Source organism: Gnatocerus cornutus, chromosome 7 (genome assembly GCF_029298725.1).
Source record: "Gnatocerus cornutus isolate USDA-ARS CGAHR chromosome 7, icGnaCorn1.1, whole genome shotgun sequence".
In the NCBI taxonomy this organism is placed as follows: domain Eukaryota; kingdom Metazoa; phylum Arthropoda; class Insecta; order Coleoptera; family Tenebrionidae; genus Gnatocerus; species Gnatocerus cornutus.
In genome coordinates, this window is record NC_142239.1 from 8,698,878 (window position 1) to 8,715,534 (window position 16,657).

General features: G+C 32.5%; 1 protein-coding gene across 1 annotated transcript; it reads right to left on the reverse strand.

Moving 5' to 3' along the window:
* Positions 1-13,243: 13,243 nt before the first annotated feature.
* On the reverse strand, positions 13,244-14,812 carry LOC148170726 (2-acylglycerol O-acyltransferase 2-like). The gene is made up of 3 exons (XM_088041595.1): positions 14,735-14,812; positions 13,843-14,686; positions 13,244-13,791 (listed from the first exon to the last, which is right to left on the reverse strand). Exons 1-3 carry the CDS (start codon positions 14,735-14,737, stop codon positions 13,634-13,636), a joined length of 1,005 nt encoding a protein of 334 aa, XP_087897721.1. The 5' UTR covers positions 14,738-14,812; the 3' UTR covers positions 13,244-13,633.
* Positions 14,813-16,657: the final 1,845 nt, after the last annotated feature.

Genomic DNA, 16,657 nt, shown 5'->3' on the forward strand with positions numbered 1-16,657 from the left:
AAAATCAAAATCCTGTATTGACCAACAGTACACTGACTGACTCTTCTGGAAAACAGTATTATATTCAAGATGCAGCCTGGAAGAGAACACCAAACATTAAAAGAAAACTTACGAAAATAAACTGCCCCAAAGAAATCAGAAATATAATTGTTGAAAAGCGCAAACTAAGAAGACGCTGGCATCCAACACGATCACCGATGGACAAAACAAACCTCAACAAGATCACGAGGCAATTAACCAATAAAATTAGGTCTTTAAAAAATTCGAAATATCATCGAAAAATATCAATTAGTGCCAGCACATCAATTTGAATTTGAAAGTAATCTTTCAACTATCGATCAAGTACACAGATTAACCGACACTATAGACAAATCCCTCGAGGACAAAAAAGAATGCTCTGCAATTTTTCTAGACATTGCACCAGCTTTTGATCGAGATTGGCATAAACTTAAATCGATTCTTCCCGAACGATATTACCAACTTCTTACATCCTGTCTTAGAAATAGAAAATTAATAAGAAAGTTGAATATAGCCCAAAAGTATATAGTAGAAGTATAGTAGTTTACAGTAAATAAAAAATTATTTAATTTGGTTTTTAAATTTTTGAAATCGGTTCATAAATAAAAATTCTACAACGCCTGCCGTTTTTTAAAAATCACCCTGTATATACAGGGTCCGACAACACTTGTGTCCACCCCCAAAATCGTCTTTAATTTTAAAGAGAAAATTTTGAAAATACAAAAAAATAATTTTTACAATTCTGTACAAAATATAAAACTTTTTTAGAGACTTCTTATTTTTTTTTGGATTGAAAATATTTACGCTTCCGCTTAATAATAGTACTGTAAAAATCAATGATTTTAAAGTTCGCAAAACGTTTTTATTTCTCAAAATTTTATTGACAAAGCAAGTAACTAGCATTATTTCACTAAGTTCACTAAGGGCCAATAGCAGAAACGCTGATTAAACAACGGACTATAAAATCTTGGATTAAATTTAGTCTTAAACTATATTTTGATTCTATTGCAGAAACGTGGTAAAGCAATCCAGGATAAAACGTTTTTGATTGTGGACGAGCCACATTTTTGACATATATTTCACGAATAATTCCAAAACTTGTAAATAATGGATAATGCAGGTTAAAACTATAAACTTATCTAAATTTAAAATTATTCCTTATGTAAATATTCCAATGCAAGTTTTGAAATGTCATTTTAACTGATATCTACCAACTGTCACACTACTGTGTCACTACACTACTTACCGAATTATTGAAAATTAAAATTATTAATAATTATTATTAAAATATTATCCAGACATTCAAAACCTTAGCATTATTTCCCTTTCCCTCCACATTTAGAGCACACCTGTACCCCTTTAAACCCCCTTCCTCTGTTAAACCACACCCCCTTTTCGATTAAGGAACACTTTTCCTCAATTAAGTCACGCCCCTCCTCCATTAGGCCACACTCCTTCATTAAGCCACACCTTTTTTTTCTATAAGCCACACGTCGCTTCTATTTGCCCACACTCCTCCGTTGAGCCACATCCTCTTTCCATTAAGCCACACTCTTTCTTCATTAGGCTACACCCCTCCTCCGTTAGCCACACTAAACGCGCTAGTAAAAATTTGCCCACATCCTCTCCATTTGGCCACACCCTTCTATAGGACACACCTGTTTTGATAGGCTACACCCCTCCTCCATTAGACCATACCATTTTATAAACCCCACGTTTTCTCATTCAGTCACACCCCTCCTCCATTTGACCACATCTTTTTCACAATTAAGCCACACCCCTCTACTCCAATAAGCTACACCAATTCTCCATTAAGCCACACCCCTCCTCCATTTGACTACACCCATCCTTCATTTAACTACACCCCACCTCTATTTGACCACACCCCTCCTTCATAATAATAATAATAATAATAATAATTGCTTTATTTACGAACAAAAAAGTTCTTTACATTAAATACAAAAATAATTAAACAATTGTTAACGAAAATTATATAATCTTCTTTTAAATTGATTAAAAGTGATAATAAAGAAATCTATCTCACTAGAAACACTATTACACCATCTCATCATATTATTTAGTGGACATGACGACGCATAATTTGTGATGTACACAGATTCATAAAACATAGGCAAGGCACGGGTGATACAATTAGGGACATTAAAATTAAGAAATTTTAGAATATTCGGAGCATCACACATATTATTCAACAATTTAAACATAAAACATACAGCGTGAAATCTTCTGCGACTATGTAGTTCTTTAAGTCCAAGATATTCTTAACAAAGAGGTACTGAATTTTGTATTGACAACGGTATCTTGCTTTTAATAATGTAAATAAATTTGTTTTGTACACTTTCGATTCTGTTTATATGGGTTGTAGAATAAGGAGACCATTACTACACTACCATACTCAAGAATAGATCTAATAAAGCAAATGTATAAAACAGTTATCGTTCTAACATTATTAAATTCTTTAGTGAATCTTTTCAATAATCCTAATGTTTTATTGGCTTTAGAAACCACACCCCATTAAAGCCACACTCTTTCGCCTTCAGCCACACCTTCATCAAGCCACACCTTTTTTCTATAGGCCACACTTCCTCTATTAAGCCACACCTTTTTTTCCCAATAAGTCGATCTCCTCTCCATTTGACCACACCCCTTCTCCATTTGACCACACCTCTTCTTCATTAAGTAACACCTTTTTTCTATAGGCTACACCCCTCTTCTATTACACCACACCCCCTCCTGTATTAGGCCACACCCCTCCTCCATTTGACCACACCCCTTCTTTATTAAACCACACCTTTTGTCTATAAGCCACACTTCTCCTCCATTTGACCACACCCCTTTTTCATTAAACCAACCTTTCTTTTCTATGGGCCACACTCCTTCATTTGACCACACTCCTTATTCATTAAGCCACACCTTTCTTTCTATAGGCCACAATTTTTTTCCATTAAGCCACACCTTTTTTCTACAGGCTCCGGCAACACTTGTGTCCACCCCTAAAATGGTCTTTAATTTTTAATTTTTAATTTTCGGAAAAAACGCTGTTTTGTCAAGTTGATTTTCAAAATTAAGACGGCGCAGTGGCAAACTACGTTTAACAAAATTGTCACAAGTCACTTCATTCATTCTTATGAAGATCAATTTTGATAACTCGGGCATGTTGCACTTTCTGGACACCAGAAAGCGACAATTTCACCAAGTAAGATTTTTGTTACAATCTAAAGCAAACCAAAGGAATGATGACATGTGTAACACAAATTGTTGACAGTTGGGTGTAAACGTTGTTCCCAATTTTGACGTAATAAAATTGAAAATAAAATTGATTTTCACAAATCCTCACAATTAGACGATTTTGAAGTGGACAAAAGTGTTGCCGGACCCTGTATAGGCCACACCCCTCTTCCATTTGACCACATTTCTTCTCCATTAAACCACACCCATTCTTCATTAAACCACACTTTTTTTCATTAAACCACACCTTTTTTCTATAAGCCACACTTTTTTGCCATTAAGCTACACCTTTTTTAATTAAGCCACACCCCTTCTCCATTTGACCACACCCCTCCTCCAGTTGAACACACCCCTTCTCCATTTGACCACACCCCTCCTCCATTTGAACACACCTCTTCTCCATTTGACCACACCCCTCCTCCATTTGACCACACCTTTTTTTCCATGATCACACCTCTCTTCTATTTGGCCACACCCCTCCTCAGTTGGGCCACACCCTCTTTCCATTAAGCCACACTCTTCTTTCATTAGGCCACACCCCCCTCCGTTGACCACACTAAACGGTGTTGGTTTGGTTAGCAAAGGTAAGTTACCAGCAATTGAATGTAAAATTGAAAATAGTTGCACTGCCAGTAATAATTGTTTTAAAAAACTTATAATGAAAAATTTTGAAGTCAATTCTGCCAATAATCGTGATAACTGTATTGCGTTGAAAGATTAAAGATTTGTGTTAGTGCAATTTTGTACACAAGACAATGATAATACTAATTACATTTATGGTAATGAGTTTTTAAATGTTGGCGCTTTGTACAAGGAACCATGTAATTCTTTAAAATTCATTTATGTTAGAATGGCTGTTGTAAACAATTTATCTAATAACACCTCCAAAGTACCATTAGATGAGCTGTTATGGAAATGTATGAAGCTACCCCTTGAAAACAATATGTTTGAAGTTATTCCTCTTATGCACAATGATATGACCTGTGCATGAATTTTAAATATGTTCACACTTTTTTTATGTAGTGATATAAATATATTGAATATATAGTGAGCAGAATTGTATATATATAATTGTATATAATATATACAATTTATAATATGTAACAACTTAAGTTTACTCTAAAAAATAAGCGAAATATCGATATCCGAAGTTTGGCATAGTTTTAGTCATGAATTTTTGCGATTTGCAAATTTCCACTGTAGAAAAATGAAAAAACTGTTTCTTATGTAAAAAATTGCGAGAAAAACGACGGCGCAAACCGCATCTCAATATCTGAAATAGTTTCCGAGATATCGAACCTTCAAAAATTTAGCCCTCTGGCGACAACCCAAAAATTCAAACGACCATAACTCAGTTATTTGTTGACGAAAATTAAAAATTCTTCTGTTTTTGGATTTAGCGCGACATTTTGCGTAAAATGAGACCAAATTTGTTGAGTTTGCTTAATAAATAATCGAGGCATTGGCCAAAAAATGTTTTGAACACGTCATTATAGGGTGATTTTCAATCAATGTTTTTAAAATGAAAGCGACGTTTAATTGCTTTGAATTATACATCAGTCGAAAGAGGAGCTCAAAATCTATCTACTGGCTAAATTTAACATCGATCGGACAAATAGTTTACAAGCTATGGCTAAAAATAAATAAAATGAAAAATGTTTCTTGTTTGAGTCGGAATTTTTTTTCGCGACTACTTTGACTATCGAATTTTGGGCTTTTGAGAACATTTTCTAACGTAAAATGAGGCGAGAAAAAAATGACGCAAGCCGCATATCTCCAATAGTTTCCGAGATATTTAACTTTAAAAATTACGACAAATGAAGAAAAATGAAAATTAACATTCCGAAACTTTGATCGGCCATAATTCAGTTATTTGTTGTCGAATCTAAATTTAAATCCCAGATTTGGAATCTGCGGAAAATTCTGCGTACACTGATGTATAATAACTTTAGTTTACTCTAAAAAATTAGCGAAATATCGATATCAGAAATTTGGCATAGTTTTAGTCACAGATTTTTGCGAAAATTGCGTTTTGTATGCAGGTGATGTACCTATTTGTGAAACATTTAAATAACCATGGAAACCGTTTCTAAACGCAACAACACTCTGGCGAGTCTCAGAGTGTTAATCACATCACTCTGACGTCATACGCTCCAACAGACGTCTTAGTTTATGAACGCACCCCAGCAGACAAGACAGATAAATGCGACTTTTGAAAACCGATTTAATTGTACTAAATGCGGTAGTTAACACTTACCACGGGAATGTAGCTTATGGAAAGAAATGTAGAAATTGCGAACAATTCAATCATTTCAGTAAATATTGTCGAAATAAAACTGTCAATAATATAAATAAAGACAAGGAAGAATTGTTTATAGGTATGGTACGAAAAAACGGCAATAATAGTATATTATGAAACGCGTTTCATAATGAACATTTTGCCGCACGCATGTTTTTAAGACACGACGAGCTCAGCGAGGAGTGTCACAAAGTAGTAAGTGCGGCAAAATGCATTATCAACAAGTATCATACGCTATTTTTTCTATTTCGCCTTATTTTAAACAAAAAAACTTGATTTCGAAATCTAGGGAATTTTAGGGTAGTTGGCATTAGCAAAATGTTCGAGAAAAAAAATCGAATTAGCCAAATCCAATTTCAGTCAGTTTGACAGGTGTGACGTTTTGAGGTTACCGGAGCGCAAGTGAGCCAAGAGAGCGAAGATGTTGATCATGATCATGATGGTTCTCTTGCATCCAAAGAGTTTTTCTCCGATGAATTATTAAGCCAAGTACAACAAGAAATAATAGTGTATTGATCGATTTATCATGGTTTATAAAAACCAAAATCTAAATTGTCAACGTTGACGGCAGGTTGACGGTTTGTCTGCTGCAAACCTAAGAAAAATATAAGTTCCTGGTAATATTGGCACGGGATTGGTCCATTGCGATACCGAAATACGCTCAAACGCGTATCGAAATATCTTCATTATGAACGCGAAATAGAAAAATACAATATTAAGTTCAATCGAGATAAATGCAAATTTTCAGTTGATGAAGTCACGTATATTGGTCATAAGCTAACTAGTAAAAGCATAAAACCAGATGATAGTAAAATAGAAACTGGAAAAAACTATTCAATACCAAGTAATGTAAAGGAATTACAAAGATTTCTAGGCATTGTTAATTATTTGCATAAGTTCATACCAAATGTAGCCGAATTGACTACCAATCTAAGGGAATTAATGAAACAAGACGTTATTTTTCAATGGGGACGTAAACAGCAAGAAGCATTTGATAAATTAAAAGAGATATTAACAACAGGGCCATTGTTAAAGTTTTATGATGCTAGTAAAACTTTAGCTTTGTCAGTAGATGCATCAAGAGATGGTCTCGGTGCAGCATTATTACAAGAAGGAGCTCCAATAGCATACGCGTCAAGATCTTTAAACAATTGTCAAAGTGCTATGCTCAAATAGAAAAATAAATGTTAGCTATAGTGTATGGAGCTAAGAAATTTCACCAATATATTTATGGCAGGAAAGTAGTAATTGAAACCGATCACAAACCTCTGATACACATTTTCAAGAAACCGTTAATAGATTGTCCAATGCGTATACAGAGAATGATGTTAGATTTGCAGATTTATGACTTAGAAGTACAATATAAGCCAGGTAAAGAATATTCAGTCAGTTGAAAAACCCAAACCTACATTTATAATAAGCGACAAATTTCTTTGACATTTCAGATGCTAGAAACATTTATAAACACCTTGTATGATATTAAATATTTAATCGAAATTAAAAATTTAAGTTTGCTTCTGTAAACCGACCCATAGTGTTATAATTCGACTTACAAATTATGTCAACATTGATAGTACTGGTAGTACTGGTACATCTTAGTCAGTTACGTCATTTGGAACGGATTCATTCAACCACCATGTGCCCCAATAAATTCAACAACTCATTCTGTAAGTAGTAATTGAGGATAATCCTTATCTATATCTATATCTATATCTTTATAAGGATATATCCTTATCTATATCTATATCTTTATCTATATCTTTATCCATATCTTTAATTATATCTATATTTTTATCTATATCTATATCTAATTTAATAAAGGCACATTGGAGATGATATAGATATAGATATAGATAACGATATAGATATAATTAAAGATATAGATATAGATAACGATAAAGATATACATAGATATAGATATAGATATAAATATGCACTCCCGCTCAAAAGTATTTACCCACCAATATTTTTTAAGTAACTCCAAAATAATTTCTTTCTTCCGCTTTTGTTTGGCGTTTTTGTTTTCATGTTTATATACTTCACTAATGCTAATAGCAATTTTTTTTCTTTCTTTGATATTTCAGAAAATATAATTTTTTTTATTTTTTTAAAGTACTTTTAGAAATTTTGAAAAAGTTATTGACTCACATATTTTCACAATTCATCAGCCTATAAATGCAATAACTAAAGTGTTTGATTGACGTTTACCGTTTTTTTTAATATCGTGAAGGTTTTTGACAATAAAACTTCTTTAATTTGTGGTTGCGGAAGTTTAATTGTTCTCCAAGATTTTCTCAAAAAATTGGTGACAGTTTTGTACAGAAATGGTGAAGAAAGTTAAATTAGGTGTGGAAACGCGTGCAATGATTAACTCTTACCACAGAATCAGCGGAAATAACCGCGAAATCGCACAAGAATTATTAATATTTTTAAGAGAGCAAATACTTTTGAGCGGGAGTGTAGATAAAGATAAAAATATAGATATAGATATAGATATAGATATCTATATAAATATAGATATAGATATAAATAAGGATATAAATAAAGATAAAGATATAGAAAATTTTCAATTTTTTTGATGAAAATATGTAATATTACGAGGTGCAAATAAGAGAAAATGTATCGTGTGGTTCTCCATAATCAATAATGTAATAATCTAATTGAAATTAAATCAAATGACAAATGTCAAATTACTGTCAAATTTTTTCTCGACTTACGTAAACTTTGTCAAAGCCTACCCTAAATAAAAATTTTGTGGATCACACGTTACTATTGTCTACGTCCATTAAATGATGACTATATTCTTTCTATATACATTTTTTTTTAATTAAGGAAACATTTAACTGCTGCATGTAAAGTAATATTCATTACTGCATCGATACAGACTATTATTATTGCCTGAAAAAAAAATAGCTTTGCACAGATTTGAACCCGAATCGTCTGAATTTTACGCGAATTAAGTCTACCATGACTAGTCTTGTAAATGTTTCTAAACTGCATTTTGAAGCTAGAGATAAAAGTTTGGTCTACATAAAATAGTATCTTTCACTCTTATGTAACGAACTATTATTACACTCGGATACATTTTTCATCCTTGTGTAATAATAGCCTTCAATACATGCTCGTTAAAGAATATACTATTATAGACAGTAGTCAACAAATTTTGAAAAAACGTGAACTGGAGAAGTGAGAAGTTATTTCAAAAGTGGAATCTGAAGTTTTGCTCCTTCTGGATATTTTTGAAAAATTATTTTTTTTGTTTAACTGAATAAAATAGATATTGACATAACAAGTGCGGAAAGTGACCAATTTCGCCCGAATATGCGAAAGTAGTGTGAGGTCGTAGAAAAATTATTTAGAATAGATAAGAAACGAACTATTGTCAATTTCTTCCTGATGGAAGGCTTAGGAAAAATAGTGTACATAACTCGTCGGAAAATGTTTTTATTGCACTCGTGTAATATCGGCTGGCGCCTCGTGCGAAATTGGTCACCTATTGAAAAGATTGGAATTTTCACGTACTTAGAAATCTCATGTTCTTAGAAGTTGCAAAACAACATTAAGAAGTTCTAAAAAAAAATTGATACTTTTATATTTCAGCGATTTCTTAAAAAAACAATGCCATTGCTTAAATAATCCTAATTTTTTAAATATAATCACATCTGAATGAATTACAAAAAAAACAAAATTTAATTAAAAATAAATTATTTAATTAAAAAAAATGATAATCCGAGACGTGTAGAACATTTAGTTTATTTTCTTTACAGTATTGGGTTTTCTTAAATTTTCATAAATTTTTCAAAATATACAAAATTTCTTAGATTCGAAAATTATCAAATTTGAAGATTTCTCAAATTTTCTTAATTTTTAATTTTTAGGTTTTCTGTATTTTAAGTTTATTTTGTTTTGTTAGACAAATGTCAAGTTAGGTTGAATTGTATAGAATCCGGTGCGAGATTGAGATATTTTGACAGTTGTCATTTAGGTTGGCAGCAAATTATGCTACAAAATAACACTAAAAACACTAAATTTCTACGCAAACTGGGCTGACACTCAGTGGGCTTATTTTGTTATTTTAAATTTCGCGCGTAAATTTAGTGACTTTTCTGTCATTCAATCTCTCTCTGTACGAACTGTAGTGACATATCTACCAACTTAATAAATGACAGTAACTAGAGTCGCTAGCAGATTTATTTTGAGCGTCAAATGCTAATAAGTCAAACTTGAAAATTCTAATTTCCTAAAATGTCAAAATTCCGGTAAAACATAGAGCACACTTAAATTTACAGTTGATAACAAAAACTACAAACATTTTGTTAGACAAATGTCAAATTAGCTTGAATTGTATAGTCTCCGGTGCGAGATTGAGACATTTTGACAGTTGACATTTAGGTTGGCAGCAAATTATGCTACAAAATACACTAAAAACACTAAATTCTTGCGCAAACTGGGCTGACAGTCAGTGGGCTTATTTTGTTATTTTAAATTTCGCGCGTAAATTTAGTGACTTTTCTGTCATTCAATCTCTCTCTGTACGAACTATAGTGACATATCTACCAACTTAATAAATGACAGTAACTAAATTTTGGACGTCAAATGCTAAAAAGTCAAACTTGAAAATTCTAATTTCCTAAAATGTCAAAATTCCGGTAAAACATAGAGCACACTTATATTTACAGTCGATGACAAAAACTACAAAAATTTTGTTAGACAAATGTCAAATTAGGTTGAATTGTATAGTATCCATCCGGTGCGAGATTGACACTTTTTGACAGTTGACATTTAGGTTGGCAGCAAATTCTGCTACAAAATACACTAAAAACACTAAATTCTTACGCAAACTGGGCTGACAGTCAGTGGGCTTATTTTGTTATTTTAAATTTCACGCGTAAATTTAGTGACTTTTCTGTCATTCAATCTCTCTCTGTTCGAGCTATAGTGACATATCTATCAACTTAATAAATGACAGTAACTAAATTTTGGACGTCAAATGCTAAAAAGTCAAACTTGAAAATTCTAATTTCCTAAAATGTCAAAATTCCGGTAAAACATAGAGCACACTTATATTTACAGTTGATGACAAAAACTACAAAAATTTTGTTAGGCAAATGTCAAATTAGGTTGAATTGCATAGTATCAGGTGAGAGATTGAGACATTTTGACAGTTGACGTATAGGTTGGCAACAAAATATGCTACAAAATACACTAAAAACACTAACTTCCTACGCGAACTGGATTGACAGGGTTGACAGTAAGTGGGCTTATTTTGTTACTTTAAATTTAAATTTCGCGCGTCTGGTACACTTTTTATCGCGTTTATCGCGTAGTGACTTTCCTGTCATTCAATCTCTCACCGTACGAACTATACTATCTTAACATTACACCGCTTTTCTTCAAGGTCGTTTCATCATTTTAGAGGATCGCAAGCAACTTTCTGTGAACAACAGTTTGTTGATGCATGCTGATGTTTTATTTACCTTTTGAAAAGCAACCAGTGGAAAAAGAAGTCCCCCATTAGCAAAATAGCTCGAGCAATCACGATGCAACACTCGAAAACAAGATGGACGACGATGGCATTAGAGATCAATCGTATCGATCGTGTAAATGTAGTAGAGAAAGGGTTGCCACCCTAAATCTAGTGTCATTACTTTGTCATTAAAATTATGAACTTTATAAAGCTGCATCGTTTTTTACCTGAATACGTCATTGTACAGTCGGTTTAAGTTGCAACTGTCCACTTTGACAATTATTTCATTATTTATGGTTGGAATCTTGATGAATAATTTTTGGAGATTTTAAGATGATAAGGTTGGCATTAAGCGTCATTATCTGCCAGAATTTGACATTTGAGAATTTTGTCATGAAATTTACTGGCCATCAAGATTGCGTAATTAATTAGTGCGAGCAATTACAGTTGGTTCGAGATGCAAAGGTCCACCCAAGGTCGCAAAATTTAAAATGTTTATCGTGTAATTCGTTCTTGTTGCAAATGGTGGAATGGCGGTGTGCAACTGTGTATTTCAAGTAAAGTGAAATTTTTCTCACAGGCGACTGTTGCTTAAAATAGGTAGGAAACAAATTTAATTCCGACACATTGCATTGACAGAAAATAGATATTTACATAACAAGTACGGAATGTGACCAATTTCGCACGAGTGTGAAAGTATATAGGTGCACGAGGCGCCAGCCTATTTGCTGCTTGTTGACATTACAATAACGGCATTCTTTTATTTGACACCATGCACCTAGATTTAATTAACTCTTATTGCCAATTTTTTTCAATTTTGATATTTTTTTTAAAATAGTTTTTTGTAAAGTTAGAAAATATTACAAATTTCTGAATCAAGAAAATTAATATCTTACAAATTATAAAAAAAGTATAGGTGCCAATTTAAAATAAAAAAGTTGAGTAACGCCCGAAAGATACTATGACATTTAGAAATTTTTTAAAATTATCAGTTTATAGTAAATTAAAAACCATTTAAACTTTGTTTTTGTCTATAAATTTGATTTTCAACTCATATTAACAATAAGATGAACGATTTATTCGCCTGAATTGCCTACATTTTTTCATTTTTGATAATTTTTTTAAAAATATTTTTTGTAAAAGTAGAACATATTAACATTTCTGAATCAAGAAAATTCATATCTTCCAAATTATGAAAAAAAAAAATATGGTTGCCAATTTAAAATAAGAAAATTTAAAGGTTGTAAAAGAAAAATTCGAAAAATAATTAAAATCTAAACCTATAAAATTCAAAGAAAAAACAATTTATACATATAAAGGTTGAAATCTCGTCTTACATATTAATTATCTTGCTATTCAGAAATTAAATGCCAAAGAATAACTGAAAAAATTTTAGTAAATAAAAAATCGAAAATTTTGTAAAAATTTAAATAAATGGCCAAAAATTTATAGTTTTTCGATAAATCTCGCGTTTCTAGATGATTTTACTGGTCAGAATGTCTTGAATATATTAATCTCTTGCCTATAATAAAATCATTCATTAATAGCCCACTTTAATGCATGATTTCAGCCGAAAAATCATGCATTAATAGAACCCAGGCAGAGAAATGACTTTAATGCTTACATAGCGCAGAATAATACATAATTTAGAAAACTTCTTGAGTTTGATTATTATAGACCAAAATAATTAACGAAAGGAAGACTTTTAAAGAAATTGTTCACTTTTTTTTGGAAAACATAATGAGTAACTAGCAAAAATATTAAAAAAAGCAAAGAGAATCTAGCTAGAATTTAGGGATTCTAAACAAAATGAATCAGAAACAAATTTAGAAAAAAAATCAAAGAAACGAAAGACAATTTAGAGAAAATATAGCACAATATAAAAATCGAAAAAAAAATTAAAATTGCTTTTCAGGTCTCTAAAATGAGAAAAAATCCCGACTGTCCCAAGACAGAGAGTTTAATTTAGAGAATTCAAAAAAAATCTAGAAAGTTTAGAATGCAGAAAGAATATAAACATCGACTAGAAATAATCTAGAAAATTTAAACAAAAAAAGAACCTTCAAGAGTCTAAATAATCTTTATGAAATTTATAGAAACCATAGGATAAACAGATTTTACAAATTATCCAATGAGTGTCGAGAGAATTTGAAGATCTAGAAAACGAATTTTCCATTTTCTCGTAAATTTGGGGATTGATAAAACAAAATTCATAGACGGTACTACTTTTGTCGCGACAATTATCTCTGTTAAATTACCAAAATTAATGAAAAAAGCGAAATTTTTGAAATTTTTTTCAATTTTTTTTTAAATTCTACAACTTTGGACTTTTTAATGGTTAAATATTGAAAATTTGAAACAGTTTTGTCTTCGATAAGTCATTTATTAGACACTATACCAATTCCAAAAGTAAGAGCAAAATTTTGGAAATTTTTAAGTTTCGACCGAGTCAAAAATTTTTCGATTTTCGGCCAAATTAATTTGTAATTTCGCTTTTTTATTGAAATTCTTGGTAATCCAACAAAAAAAAAGCGCATTTTATTGGTACTCAAATAACTACTGGCTTCTTATGGTCCTCCACCTATTTTTACACAAAACGTCAATTATTCCAACACCAAATGTTGCTCATCTGGATTTTCCAATAACTCCGCCTTATGCTCATCAAACAGCTTGACCAACTCTCTCACAAAAGTCCCATGTATTCTGTCAATTTCCTCCTCAGTCGGCTGGTCTCTCCTTTGCACCTCGATTGCCTTCCCAACTGAATAACTCCAAAATTTTTGTCACCACCAAAACTGTCGTCCAAACTTACCAACAGTCGTCAGGACCGTCCTCCTTGGAATGAGCCCAAAATTCCCCTGGAAAAACCCACTTCCTATGAAGAGAATGGGCACAAATCCGAACCACTTTTTCACAACGTTTTGAACCTTCCGAATCACTGGCCCTCGAACTTGATCAAAGACATCGGGCTCCCCAAACGTGATGACAGGAACCAAGGGCGCCCCAGTTTTTAGCGCGATTCTCACGAACCCTTTTCTGTTCTTCACCACAAATTTGTACACTCCAGGCTCAGCGTAAAAAGCCTCCGCCGCTCCCCCAGGAAACAAAATCGCGATTTGCCCCCCTTCAGGCCTGCTCATGATGTTACACAAAGACCTGGCCGAGCAGGAAACACCACCAATGGCCAAAGCGACGTCTCTTGTGAAAGGCAACCAGAATAACAGTCTCAAACCGACGGTTCGGATTGAAAAACCGGGATATAAAGAGTTGAAGTTACTTTCTTGGCAGGTTATGTTGGTGAAGGGTCCTGCAGGAACCACCCCGTGGGGGAAGCAGCAGAACAGGTAGTTTTTCTTAGAGTCAGGAACGAACTTTCTGGACACCCGAAGACGCGGCGAGAAGTAATTTTTGGTGTACAACCACCAGTTCCAACTTTGCACCCACTTGTTGGGGCGGCCGCCTGTTTCACAAGTGTCATGGTCTAAGTAAATCCAGAAGGCGTAGAGGAAGGCTAGCCACCATAAAGAAGTGAAAAGAAGATAGACAGTGAAGAGTAAGCAGACGTAGCCTCCTATCGTTACCATGAACCATCCGCCTGCTGCTAGTGCTTCTAGTCTTCGGTGAAGAGGCTCATTGAGCGGGATAAAATCGATTTTCTAAAGAAGAATAATTAGTGTTATTGAAGAACTTATTGAAGAATTTACCATTTCTGTTGAGAAGAGGCGACCAGCTCAAGGTTGTGTTACGATAGGAAATGTGCGAAGCGTTCAATTACTTCAATTGATTTGTTGTTTGCGTCTTTTGTTGGAGCGTGTCGCGATAAGCAACATTGTGTTTATTCTAAAGAGATAAAAGCCATGAATGTTATCTATAATGGTATATTGATGTCTTCGACGAGTCTCAGAATTTTTTTTCTATTTGTTTGCTTCTTTATTCTTTCTTTTGTTTACTTCTTTATTTTTTTCTTTATTTATTGAATTTATTCTTTTATTCATACAGTCATTTATTTATTTGGTCATAAAAAGAAAATCTGGAGAAATTAATCTAGAAAACGAAAGTTCAGAGACAGAATACAGAAAAAAATGAGGAAAATTTGAGAAGACTGCTTTTAAGTTAAAGAATTTAATGAGCGTCTTGCCTTTGATACAATGTATAACCAAACTAATTAGTTAATAATTAAGTAAGTAATATACATAGAAAGAACGTAAAGAGAATGTCCAGTATTTGGAAAAACTCAAAATTATGTACATAATAATCTAGAAAAATTTACAGAAAATCTGTGAAATTTAAAGAAAATTGAACAAGAATCAACGAATTCAAGACAAATATAGAAAACACAGGACAATTCAGAGAGATAAAGGCAAAGATAATACCGAAAAAAAATACAAATGGAGTTAAAATTGATTAGATAGTTATGAGGTAATAATAAAGTTTATCTACGACCATTAAATGATGACTAGATTCATTTTATACAGGGTGTCCCAGAACTCATGACCCAGAGAGCAAGGGAGGGTGCCGGCAGCAATACAGATGGTAAATTTTAAAACAAAATTTGCTTAAGGCTTAAGGACATCCTTACCTCAAAACCTTCACATTCTTTTTGTTACGTCAATTTTTTAACATAAGTAGTTAAAAAAACATAAAAAAGAGATTCTTATTCTATTTTACTTATGATTTTTATGTATATTTGGGTATCAATATTAAAAATACATATAAAAAACTAAAATTAAAAAAAAATATATGCAAATCATAACTTGTTTAGCCGCCAACTTTGATACGATTTATCAAAAGGTGGGCTACCTATAGAACATAACAGTTTTTTGGCTACTAAAACTTTGCCACGCTGTGTTTTAATTGATAATAAATTTAAATAAATTAGATTTAGATATTAGTTCATCTTGTCATTTCTTGTGCTTCAACGCATTCGCTATTCGCATTCGGTATTTAATAAAATCAATTCCACCAAATTTAAAAACAGATATTTGGGTACTTTCGAATAACACAAAATATTACAGGTAGGTAAAGAATATGTTCTAAAGCTACAATTTTTTTTATAAAATTGAAAAAACACTTTTTTTTTCGATAAATCGTTTATGCCATAGGTACATTTTTCCATGGCAACATAGAAGGTGGTGTGCGGTTGAGTCTGAATCATCTAAAAATTAGATGTAGAAGTTGTTTTTAATCGCGGAAAATGCAAGATTGTAGAAAAAATATTGTGTGTATTTCGAGCGCAAATTCAAATTGCCGATTTCCAGAGGTCGCCGCGCTACTTTAGACTTTTTGTCTCTTTCAATCAGCAATGTGAATTTTTCCGCTCTTAATACACAAATAGCTATTAAAATTTGTGTAGTTGTACTTTTGCCATCAGCTTTTTAACTTTTAACTAACATTATTAATTTCCGGGCGAAGGCGGGTGCATTATCAAATTACAAATCAAGAAAATCATTGCCACTCTTGATCTATTCTTGATTCCAAATTTGATAACAAAAGTGGTCAGTTTTCGACCCGTCGGCGTGGATAGAAAACTTTAATTTTACCTTTCTGGGTATTAAAAGGATTTAATTTTGAGAAAAAGATGATGAAATTTTTAAATAACTTGCGGAAATTTTCCACAACCAATAAAC